The sequence below is a fragment of the Hyperolius riggenbachi genome, chromosome 2, assembly GCF_040937935.1.
Source record: "Hyperolius riggenbachi isolate aHypRig1 chromosome 2, aHypRig1.pri, whole genome shotgun sequence".
NCBI classification, from domain to species: domain Eukaryota; kingdom Metazoa; phylum Chordata; class Amphibia; order Anura; family Hyperoliidae; genus Hyperolius; species Hyperolius riggenbachi.
Genome location: NC_090647.1, coordinates 261,239,534 through 261,252,698, shown reverse-complemented (window position 1 = coordinate 261,252,698; position 13,165 = coordinate 261,239,534). Strand labels below are relative to the sequence as shown.

At 43.1% G+C, this 13,165-nt stretch overlaps 1 protein-coding gene across 1 annotated transcript in view; it reads left to right on the top strand.

Annotated features, from left to right (window-relative positions):
* Positions 1-13,165, top strand: part of TMEM132E (transmembrane protein 132E) — a 649,576-nt gene that overhangs the window by 630,960 nt on the left and 5,451 nt on the right. The window contains exon 8 of the mRNA XM_068268597.1: positions 12,318-12,509. Within this exon, the coding sequence (XP_068124698.1) occupies positions 12,318-12,509 (192 nt within the window). The remainder of the gene's footprint in view (positions 1-12,317; positions 12,510-13,165) is intronic.

Here is a 13,165-nt window from a genome sequence, read left to right as displayed (position 1 = left end):
TGAGTGTTACAAGGACAAGGTGAAAGAACATATCTCCTGAATAGGGAGGGAAAAGGAACAAAACACTGACAAAGTCCCAAACCGTTTTCTTTCTTATCACTTGTCTTTTGTTTATTAAGCTCTGTCAGTGAGTCATGTTTGTTATGATTTTCCATGTCAAGTTTGGAAGCTTTTCAAGTTTAAAGGAATATCATGTTATGGACAAACATTGCGATTTTCCAATGCTACCATTCATCCGTAAATATCTGAATCATAATAATGGCTTTGTATATTAAGGGGTATTTGTGGGGGTTTGTCTCTGTCATTCTTGTGGTTGCATAGTTTACATTTTAAATCCAAAAATTACATTTATGCTAAGAAAAAAAAAATCTTTATAAAAAGGTTATTTCTTTAGGCTTAACAACCAACCAAACACCTTTATGTACACATTTTTTACGTGTTTTTTTTTAGTTATACGATTTATTTTGCTTGTATGTGGTTCAGCAATACCATACTGGCTTGTCACATGACAGTGTGGTAGTGGGCATGTTATGTGCTGTGCCCATCACAGCCGGCTGTGTGACCGTTTACCTGCCACTTTATGCTGAGAGCTGCTGTTTTTATAGTGCATATTTTTAAAGTAATGGATTGATGGTTGCATTTTGTGAAGAGAATAATTTGGACTATTCATTTGTTTATTTGATGTAGACCTAGCATCTCTTTTTTGAGTTTCATTGGTCACCTGACATCCCCGTCACATGACCACCAACTCCATTTAGGCTGTTTCAACTGCCATCTTACTGAAGCTTGAAACTTGAGCAGGGGCGTATCTGGGCAATATAGTGCCTATGGCAAACATTGAAATTGCAGCCCCTCCCCGGTCAGAGCCCCCTTCCCCTCTAAAAATAGCATCCTTTATCACGTACATGTGTTACTGTTGCCTGTGTTTTTTGGGCTCGGGATATTGCTAAAATTACGTTTTTGGGAAATATCTCTTCTTATTCCCTCTCTTTCCTCTTTTCTAGCTCTAACCCAAGTGTGCCCTACATACATAAATGTAGTAGCCATGTTCCCCAGATAACAGAATTCATCTGATCTGAGGTCTAAGTGACGGGAATGCACAGGGACAGGCATGGCGGCGCAGCACAAGGGCAGGCATAGCAGCGCAGCAGAAGGGCAGGCACAAGATATGCCTGCACCCCTCTAGATACGCCTCTGAACTTGAGATGTGTGATTACCAGGCCCAAGGGGTTTTTACCCTTCTGGACCAGAGCAATATTCACACGTCAGTGCTCCTTCCTTTTATTCACCTATAACTATACCTCTACTTTTTACACCAGTATGATCCATACCTTCTTTTTTGCCACAAGTTAAGCTTTTTGGGGGATGATATTTACTTTCAGGAATTACTTTACTTTCTATTCATTTTAAAGGGAAAACAATGGAAAAAAAAATACACTATTTCTCCAATTCCATCCCATAAAGTTTTAAAATAAACAATGCTACTGTAAATAAAACCCACACATATTATATGCCCATTTGTCCTGGTTATTACAATGTTTAAATGTTGTCCCTAGTACAAAGTATGGCAACAATATTTTTTGTAATATATATAATATAATATATATAATATAATATACCCTCATTAAATACATAGTAAAAAAGCTGAGTCCCTAATGTAACTATGTATGTTTTTTTAATGCTGTCATGTTTTTTTTTTTTTTTTTTACAAGCATTTTATGGGGGCAGGGTGTAGGTAAGAAGTGTTTAATTTATTTTATTTTAATTTATTTTATTTAATCTGTATAGTATAAAATGTGTATTTTTTTCACCACTAGGGGCTTGATTCACAAAGCGGTGCTAACCCAGTTAGCACGCCTAAAATACTTTGGGTGTGATAACTAGGGTGTTAACTGGGTTAGCACCGTTTTGCAACTCTGATCGCTCACAAAGTCCCGCATGCAAACCTTTGCGCGCGCACAGCGTGGTGCGTGCGAAACGTCGCATCGCAGTGCGCCGAATACGGTGCACCCGATGCACCTATAAGGTTGCATGGGGTGTGAATTTAACATTTTCAGCGCACCGCGATGCGACGCTTCGTGCACACCACGCTGTGCGCGCGCAAAGTTTTGCATGCGGGACTGTGCGCGATCAGATTTTCGCTTGGGACATTGCGCGCGATCTTTACTTATCACGCCCAAACTGACTTTAGGAGTGATAAGGGGCTTTTCACAAGCGTGCTAACAGTTAGCACCGCTTTGTGAATCAAGCCCTAGATGTCTTCACACACACTATTCGGTTCCAAGCACACAGACAATGGCTAGATAGTGTACTGGTTAAGGGCTCTGGCTTGCCTGCGTTCCAATACCAGTTCTTCCTTTTCAGTAAGCTAGCACCTATACAGTAGCAGATCTTGGGCAAGACTCTCTAACACTGCTATTGCTTATAGAGCACATCCTAGGGCCTGCATTTCTGGCGCTTTGAGTCGGCTAGGAGAAAAGTGTGCTATAAATTTTATTTGTCTTGTCTTGTTACAGGAAAGATCATTGGCTTCTTGTTGAAGCCATGATCTTTCCCTTACAGGCACTTTGATTGGCTCAGGGAACACATGTTTCTGTTCACAAATCAAAGATGTGTCACTGTCAGTCTTGGCCAGTATGCTCACCTGGAGCGCGCATGCATGGCAGCAGTATCGTGAGCGACATAATAAATCATCCATTGGCCGTTAACTAGGGCAAACCGGGCATTTTAATACTAACAGTTGTCCAGTAGTGGTTAAGAACCTGCTTGTCTGACATAGAGGTGTCCTCTAGTATGCCTAACAGAAATATGTCAAGAGTCATAAGTATTTTTTATTTTGAAAATCTACTACTCTGCTATTAATAATTTATAATTCAGTGATTCAGATTGAGTGTGAGTATGCAGGAGGATCAGGTGTTCAGACTCCAGTCTGACTGCACTGGCTGCATCCTGATTGTGCTACTGAAGCCAAAACACCAACTTGAAAGCGAGGCAATTTGCTTTTTTTAAAAAAGGAAATCAACATGGCAGCCCCCACGTTCCTCTCAGCACAGATTTCTTTTGACAAATATCTTCAAATTATGACTTTAATATAAATAGTGAAATTAGTTCAGGAGACAAACCAGAATTTGTGTCTCTTTGATCTTCAAGTACTGCTTTTTCAATTGGCGATTTGTATGATCTCCCCTGAAGGATTGTAAGCACTCTTTATAGTGTGCTATAGCTACATTTAGTATGTATATTCCTCAGAATATAAACTAGAATATGTTCAAAGAATTTGTAAGCGCCTATGCAACTTTTATCATCTTCTTTGATAACATTTCTTTTAATAGAGTATACAGAGTACGCATTTCATTTTTCCACTGCTTATTGCATCCAAAAAGCTTGGCCAGCTATACAGTAGATGAGTCTTGGATTTAGTCCTCAAATATAACCCCATTTCAAAAGAACTTGGGATGTGGTGTTGTAAATATAAATAAAATCATATATACTCTATATTTCACCCCAAAAATAGTGGAAGACAATATAGTAAATGTTGAAACTGAGATTTTTTGTTTTGTTCCTAGCAACACTTTTCAAAAAAGCTAGGACGTGCTTACCACTGGTTTATCTAACAGGTATGTGTCCCTCAAATTCAACCTTATGAGTCTCACTACATCCTAATCCAGAGGAAAGAAAAGCCAAAAGGCAGAAACAATCTCCCTGGGTGGATCACCTCCCTATACCTGGCAATCATAGTTTTGGATACTTTTTACAGAGACACTGAAGTGAAAAACAATTATGATATAATGAATTGGTTGTGTAGTACGGAAAATTACTAGAAGATTAGTAGCAAAAAATATATTCTCATATTTTTATTTTCAGTTACCGTATTTGTCGCCGTATAAGACGCACTTTTTCTCCCCCAAAAATGGGGAGAAAAAGTCCCTGCGTCTTATACGGCAAAGGCAGGGAATCCCCAACTTAATAACGCCCGCCGATACGGACCGCGACCCGCCGCCATGTTGGGGATTCCCTGCCTTTCTGTTCCTGCCTTTCTCTGCCCGCCTGCGTCTCCTGGCCCCCCGGATGCAGTGTTAATAGCGGCGGCAACTTACCTTTGGCAGGCTCCCGCGCTGATCCTAGATCATTGCGCTGCCCCCCGCTAGCCTCCTCTGCCTCCCCCCTGTGTATTTGGCCCCCCGGGTGAAGGAATAAAGTATCGGCAGCTTACCTCAGCAGTGCGCCCGTGATGACTGCAGACGTCCGTCTTCCAGGCACTTCTCGCTCTAGTGGCCGGCTTGAACTGATGACGCGCAGTTCAAGCCGGCCACTAGAGCGAGAAGTGCCTGGAAGACGGACCTCTGCAGTCATCGCGGGTCACTGTGGAGGTAAGCTGCCGATACTTTATTCCTTCACCCGGGGGGCCAAATACACAGGGGGGAGGCAGAAGAGGCTAGCGGGGGGAAGCACAATGATCTAGGATCAGCGCAGGAGCCTGCCAAAGGTAAGTTGCTGCTGCTATTAACACTCCAATCCGGAGGGCAGGAGACTCGGGCAGGTGGGAGGGAGGAAGGCAGGGGGGCAAATGAGGGCACATGGGGGCACAGAAAAACACATGAGGGGGCACAGGAGCACACATGGGGGCACATCAGGACACATGGGGGGGCACAGGAGCACACATGGGGGGCACATGAGGACACATGGGGGGCACATGAGGACACATGGGGGGCACATGAGGACACAGGAGGACACATGGGGGGCACAGAAGGACACATGGGGGCACATGAGGACACACAGGAGAACCCGTGGGGGGCACAGAAGGGCACATGAGGACACATGGGGGGCACAGAAGGACACATGGGGGCACATGAGGACACACAGGAGAACCCATGGGGGCACAGAAGGGCACATGAGGACACAGGAGGACACATGGGGGGCACAGGAGGACACATGGGGGGCACAGGAGGACACATGGGGGGCACATGAGGACACATGGGGCACATGAGGACACACAGGAGAACACATGGGAGGCACAGAAGGGCACATGGGGGGCACAGGAGGACACATGGGGGGCACAGGAGGACACATGGGAGGCACAGAAGGACACATGGGGCACATGAGGACACACAGAAGGACATGTACAAGACGCTCCTGGAATATGGACGCACCAGGTTTAGTATTTTCTTTTTCCCTGATTTTTGCCCTCTAAACCTGGGTGCGTCTTATATTCCGGAGCGTCTTATACGGCGCGAAATACGGTATATAGTGTTTTTATAACATTGCATCATTCTCTAATATTTGCAGTTTATATACTACTCAGCATTCTAAATGTGTTTACAGAGCAGTCTTGTGATCTATTGACCTGTCCTCTGGAGAGAAAAAGAAAATACAGTATCTGACAGTTAAAGGGAACCTAATCTGAGAAGGATATGGATTTTTCCTTTTAAAATAATACCAGTTGCCTGACTCTCCTGCTGATCCTGTGTCTCTAATACTTTCAGCCACAGCCCCTCAACAAGCATGCAGATCAGGTGCTCTGACTGAAGTCAGACTGGATTAGCTGCATGCTTGTTTCAGGTGTGTGATTCAGCCACTACTGCAGCTAAAGAGATCAGCAGGGCTTCCAGGCAACTGGTATTGATTAACAGGAAACATCCATATCCCTCTCAGTTTGGGTTCCCTTTAAGATAACAAGCTTCAGCAGACAGAGCTTTCTGCGACTTTGAAAGTCGTGGAGCTCAATTGCTTTTTTGCATAGATAACAACTGGAGTTTCTTAACTCTTCCTGTACTGGAAACAATATTAGACTTATGTCTCTGCTCCTAATGTTTTATTTCTTAGCTGTACTACACATACAAATCATTATATCATATTTTTTTTCACTTCAGTGTCTCTTTAAAGTAAAGGGAGCATCCAAGCTCTTTTATATGCAAAAATAGTGATTGTCATAACAAATCTGAATCAAGCCCATTATGCGCAATGTGGATTGGTGTTGCTCATGGGGTGTTGCCCTATGTTGAATGTTAACCCACCACAGGGGACAAGGGGAAGGGATAAATGAGTATTGTTTTATAAAAATGTCAGGGAAATAGTTAAAAATATATCCATATACACTACATGTGTTGTTGTAACAGCGCTTCCTGCTGTTGAGCATTGCTAACCAGTTGCCATTGCTGCACCCCAGGATTCAGCTTGGTAGACTGCCATACAGCAGTTGGCAGCCATGGCATCTGCTTAGTAAATGTTCATGTGCCAGATTTTGCGTACACACCTTTGAGGTGTGTTAGTGGATCATGTTCAAAGGTCCTCAGAATTCCCTCTAATCTTCACTCAGCAGCAGCTAAGCAAGAACAGACGTTTTATATGGACCGTATACACATACAGGTAAAGAAAGGGAGATGAAGAGGGAAGGGAGTCTAATGCCATTCCTCCAGATTAGCCAAATCATTTATCCACATATTTTACTGAGATGAAAAAAAAAACACCAGATCTGTCCAGAGAATACTGGGGAGGAAAGGCTCATCTACATTTCTAGTTTAATAACTGCACTGTGAAATGCTCATTAGCCTAGAATGAAGTACATCAAAGTAATATGCATGATGCTCCCTCTGAACTGGGTCACCGTGACACTACATATGAAGACTGGATTGCATTAAATCATACAGCAGGAACCGAGTCCGTCTATGGAATCAGTGATTTTATTGCATAGAGACAAAGGCTGCATTTATATTAGACAAACCAATTTTCTTGTAAATTGCAGAGTGACCATTCAGATTCCAAATTACTTACAGAGAGTATTGTTCTACTGAACTGCACTTAGTTATCCAGCTGAATTTTATAAGTCATTTTTACGGAGATATTCTGTGTTACTGCGTGGAGTACCCCTCTCCATCTACTACATGATGTTGTTATAAAGCTATATAAAAGTGTAGCTGCAATTATCACAAAAATGCAAAGGTTTTCAAAACAATTTCCTCATCAACAATGCAGTTTTGTTTCATTATAGATTTTACCCCTGAAACTAGGTATAGTATAGCACATTCCATTGCCTACATATAGAAGATTTTCCAAGGCTCTATTTCTGCATGCACGTCATTTGCCTGCAGTGCTTTACTACCACTGCAATAGTCTGCATATTTTAAATCTCCAAAAGCCTAGTGAAATCTTAGGGCCCGTTTCCACTAGCAGATGGGATGCGATGCGACAACCCATCGCTTCCACTCCCATTAGCTTCAATTCCATATCGGGAGATGCGGCCGCCCATGGGAGGAGACAGAATGTGAATGCTGCAGTGCGAGAATCTGCAGCATGTTGCAGATTCTCGGATCGTTCCGCACCACTCTGCATAACCAGCATGCAATGGAAACTGTTCCATTGCCATGCATTGGATTTAGTTCTGCCGCGGACCGGTGCAATGCAGAGTGGAAATGGGCCATTAAGCTTACTTTATTGGACTTGATTTACATATATTGGCAGAGGTGTAACTAAAGGAGAGCAGCCCCTGTGACCACAGGGGGCCAGAGCTGTAAGCGGGCCCCAATTACTACTTCACACCCTCCATTAAAAAGGTCCATCCTTCAGATCAGAGTGTGAATATTATTGTGTCTACACTTTTTTTATGACCCCCACAAGATGGGCCCCCAGGCTGTGAGGGTCGCCAGGGGAAGGCAAGGGAAAGGATGTGTGCATTGGGGGCAGAGGCGTATCTAGAGGGGGGCAGGCATGGCTTGTGCCATGGGCACCACAGCAGCATGGGCTCCATCTCTGCTCCTGTGCTGCACTGCCATGCCTGCCACTGTGCTGTCCGCTGCCATGCCTGCCCCTGTGCTGCGCCTCCATGGCTGCCCCGTGCTTCCCCATCACTCAGACCTCAGATCAGATGAATTCTGTCATCTAGGGAACATTGTTAAACCAAAAAACAAGAACCTGTAATGTGCGCTCCTCAAATTCTCTTTTGACAAAATGTTACGGCTAACACTGGATCGCACCTGACAAAAAGTGTGTATATCACTCTCCAAACAATATAAAATGTTATATTGTAGGGAACATGTTTACTTAACTTATGTAAGTGGGATGCACTTGGAGCAAACAGGACATAGAGGGAATAAGAAGAGATTCCCAAGCCAGTGACTTCAGCAATATCCCGAGCCAAAAAACACAGGCAACAGTAACACATGTAAGCAAGAATGAATGCTGTTATTAGATGGGAAGGGGGCTGTAAGGGGGGGGGCCCGCAATTTCAGTATTTGCCATAGGCTCTATATCATCCAGATACACTCCTGATTTGGGGGGCCCCATCAAAGTTGTGCTGGGAAGCCACATGATTTGTAGTTATGCCACTGAATATTAAGTTAAGTGTTATTGTCCCAAGTTAAAAACAAAAAAATAAAATATTGTATATGTAAGAGAAAGTGACAGAATTCAGGATTTCCTGTTGGTGCTTCTATACATTTACCAATTAGGAATTGTCAGCTGGAAATTCAAATATGTGCATGTACGATTTCCAGTACGGTGGCAGAGGGGATGCAGAGAGAATACATGACAGGTTAGTCGTTGTTTAATCAAACAAGAATCTTACAGATGAAGCACCAGAGAAAACAGATGAAGAACAAAGGTCTCAAGCTGTCACCTCCATATATTTCCTCTTTAACCTCAGGATCCCTCCCCACCCGAATCCTCCATTCATTACAGGAGACTGTTTTGTCCTTTAGCTTGGTCACCTCCTCTCACTCTCGCATCCAGGACTTCTCACGGGCTGTCCCTCTCCTTTGGAACTCTCCCACGGCCTGTTTGTCATGTTTCGAACCTGGTAACCTTCAAATTGACTCTGAAAACACACCTATTCAGACAAGCCTATAATTTTTCTATAGGTAGCATTAAAGGTTCACTTCCTCAACCATTAACCACTGTGTCTCCTTAACTATTGTTTCCTCCCCACTGCCAGGGCCGGCCCGCTCATGAGGCGGGGTGAAACTTTTGCCTCAGGCGGCAAATTTCTAGGGGCGGCATCCGCCCATCGGTGGGTGCGGGGAGCCGGCCGCCCAGCTGGAGGGGTAGCGGGCAGGACGGGGGTATTGGGCCTAGCGGCAGGGAGGGGGTCGGACCCCCCTCCCTCGCCTGGGTCCCCCGTCCTCCGCTCCCCTCCAGCCTTAAATAGATAAGAAGCACAACTAGTAAGAGGCAGTGGGCGGGGAGGACTCACCTCTTCCTCGCTCGATCCAGCGTGCGCTCCAGTGACGTCACTTCCTGCAACGCCGCCCACTGTATTGTAAGTGGACGGCGCTGCAGGAAGGGACGTCAGTGGAGCGCACGCTGGATCGAGCGAGGAAGAGGTGAGTCCTCCCCTCCCACTGCCTCTTACGAGTTGCGCTTCTTATCTATTTAAGGCTGGAGGGGAGCGGAGGACGGGGGACCCAGGCGAGGGAGGGGGGGTCCGACCCCCCTCCCTCCCACTAGGCCCAATACCCCCGCCCTGCCCGCTACCCCTCCAGCTTGGCGGCGGTGGTGGTGGGGGGGTGGCTTTTGCAATCATTTTTTCCTCAGGCGGCAAAAAGTCTAGGGCCGGCCCTGCCCACTGCACTCAAGATTGTAAACTTGCAAGGGCAGGGACCTCCTCCTAGTTTTTCTCATACTGCTGTAATTTAACATATAAACAAGTACCAACTTTAGAGATATCTCAAACTACACATTAACTACTGTGTGTACAGTATTTGTATTTCTACGATTGATGTCATTACTGTACTGTACTGTACTCTTGAATTTCTCATGTTTGTTCCCCAATATTTGTTTTGTACTATGTACAGCACTACGGAAGCTGTTGGCAATATATAAATAAATAATAATAATAATAAAGGTGAAAGAATTTGTAGAACACATTCTGATTATTGTGCATAGTTTTATCATAATTCTTAATTTCGGAATGCGATATTAGCCAATATAAAGGCTCTGATTTGCATAAGTGCTGCATATCTAAAAACATAAATAAATAAAATAAAGATGTTGGCAGATTACTTGAACAAAAATGATGACTTGCAGGCACACACATTTAGGAGTGTGGCCACCAATGGCAGATCAGAAATATCAGGGAAAAGGTTTTCAAAAATGTCCATCGTTGCCAAATTTCCATCGTTGTACAGCACTGGATGTTCAGGTACACAAGGGGAAAATGCAGAAAAAAATGCAGCATGCAGGACATTTGCAATATAGCAAAATCACATTGCATCGCACTAGTGTAAAAGAGTTCCTGTAAGTTTCACTATTTTGCTCATGTCCTTGCAGTTTGCAATTTGCATGCAATTGAAAATCACAGCACAAACGTATGTAGTGGAAATCAGCCCTCCTAGTTTTTGTGATAAATGCAGCATGTTTTATTTTCCAAGCTAAATAGGCAAAGTTAAAGAGTGATATTGTTGACCCACAGCACCCTTTTCTTCTTTTTCCACTCTTGATAATCTCGTCAGTGCTGATATGTGTGTCCTGACTGTAGATGATACAAACATGTCTGAGGAATAGTGGAGGCAATGCAGAGAACATGATGAGTCGGAATTCTAATGGATTTTTTATCATGTTGTGTTGGAGAGCCTGTTAGCTTTTATACGTTGCTACAGGCTATGTGCAGCGAGAAAAGCAAAGCACTTCATGTTCATAGTCCTGTAACAAATGTTAATTCATGGTTTCTATTTTGAGGATTGGATGGATATTATGTACAGAATTAACCTGGTTGCAAAGAGTTTTACATATTTTGAAAGACACTTTAATAGGTTGCTAATAATCAAATGCTTCTCTTTGTTCATATTCTTGCTAATGGGTAAAAAGGGGGAAAAAAAACTATTCAACATCCCACAGGTTGCATAATTAATGTATATAATGTAGCGCTTTTAAAATCAGTACGTTTGAAAGTCACATTCCGCTTCATGTGTTTCTTTGCATGGCCATTGCCTGAGGTATCCTCCAGCACATCTCCTGGCTCAGGGTGCAGGTTGTACATGTTGCACTGCACAAGTGAATGCTTGTGTTACTCAGCCTTCATCTAGGGATGAGGGGAAAATTCAATTGTCCTATAAATCTCCACTGACTTTACTGATACTGAACAGAGTAAGCAAATAAAAACCATTGGCTGCTGACCAGTAAGCCAGCAGATGTGTTCGTTAATCAGCTGTCAGCTTACTGGTCAGCAGGTAGTGGCTTGCATTTTCTAACATAGCTGAATGGATGGAGAATTGCACTAGGGCCCATTCACACTGGGACAGTTTGTGGGAGTTTTCTGCAGATTTCGGAATCAAAAAACGTTGAAAAACGCTAGGGGAATGTAACGTATATGGCAGTGATCTCACTGCAGCGATCACCGGTGATTCCTGATTCATGGAAAATGCAAACACGGTGCATACAGTGGTTTTCCACAATTTTAGAGTGATCACGGTTCAACTGTTAAAAAAGCAGGCATCGTGATCGCTCAAAAATCATGAAAATGTATAGTTAAAAAAAGTGGAAAATCGCAAAAGTTCACCCTCTGCAAAAGGCTGGCAATTTTGCTAGCGTTTTGCAATCCCCAGTGTGAACTACTAGAATTATCCATTCACCCTTACAAATTGACCTGTTGATATTTTCACTAAATCAGATACTCAAGCTCAACTCAACACAAATTCAAACTAAAGCTAGGGATGAGCAGGCACATTTTCTCCAAATTTGTTTTTTGCTTATAGTGATCACAGATTCAGAAGCCAATAAAACTGGCTCTTGAGTGGCATACAGAGCTAAGCTATCATTAGACAGCTTCACAAGTGAATTGCAGGGACACCGGAGTGATGAACCACGCAGCGAGAGTAATAGAAATCTATGCCCTGGCAGAGATAAGAGGCAGTAAACAGGCGTACATTTAAAAATACCGCATGCTTATTTGGGCACAGTGTAAACCGAAAAAAATATTAGGTTAAGAACGCATAAAATAGCGGTAGTAGAATATTGGTAAATTTACCACTATTCTACTACTTAATTCATATAGTGAAATTTCACTATGGTGAAAATATTTCACTATGACCTAAATAGTGAATATTTCATTACGCCCTAACCTCTCCCTACTCTCACACAGTCCCCTCTCCTGATGGGCAACTAATAAGCCCCTGGCCGGCAACTAAAAACCCTCCCTTGGACAACTAATAGCTCCCATGGACAACTACTAACTACCCCCTTGGTAGCCATATTTCACATAGCGGGCATTTCTGTTGCTCTGGTAAACAGGGCATAGTTTTCAATTACCCAGGTCCAGAAAAGGTTAATGAATATGTGTAGATGTGTTTATAACTATAACATTTAAATTATTTTCTTAAATTCTACAGGTGGTTTCCCCTCTTATGGAGGCCGTTCTTGGTGAGACAACAATTACGGTGACTGAGGAGAAAGTCAGCATCATAGAGCTCCAGGCACAGGTGATATCTGGCATCTCCCTCTCTCTCCATGCCAGCCCAGAGAATAGCCATACCATAATAGCAAAAACAACTGCCCAGCATGTGCTAAAGTATCCAAAACAGGCAAGTACACTGATAATACAGAGACGCCTGCATAATATACCAAAATATATAACATTAAAAAAATCATGAATGTTAAAGTTCACTGAAGCAAAAAAAAAAAACAAAAAAACTTATGCTAAAATGAATTGTAGGTGTAGTACAAATAATTAATAGAACATTAGTAGCAAAGAAAAAAGTCTCATATTTTTATTTTCAGTTACATAGCTTTATTTTCATAACTTTGCTTCACTCTTTAATATTTGCCGTTTACAAACTACGCTCTGTATTTTAAACTATGAAACAGAGCAGAGCTAATGACCCTTTGAACATTCCTGCAGTAAAACCCTAAACAAACAAGAAACAGTGAGAGACAGTTTGGGATTAATGCTTCGGAAAATAGCACTGTAGCTGACCAAGGATCTGAGAGCTCAGAGAAGTTGTTTTGCACAGATAGCAACTGATGTTTCTTAAACATCCACAACTGAGAGTTCACATGCTTCCCCAAACTACTTGTATGTGATATCCTGTTACCTTAGAGTATCCTCAGGCCCGGAATTACATCACAGGAGCCTATAGGCACAGATGTCTTGGCACACTAGACATCGCCTTCCATGAACCTACAAACTCCGGCCAAACCATACACCAACTGTGTTGGCTGGCCTAGCTCTCACTCTTCC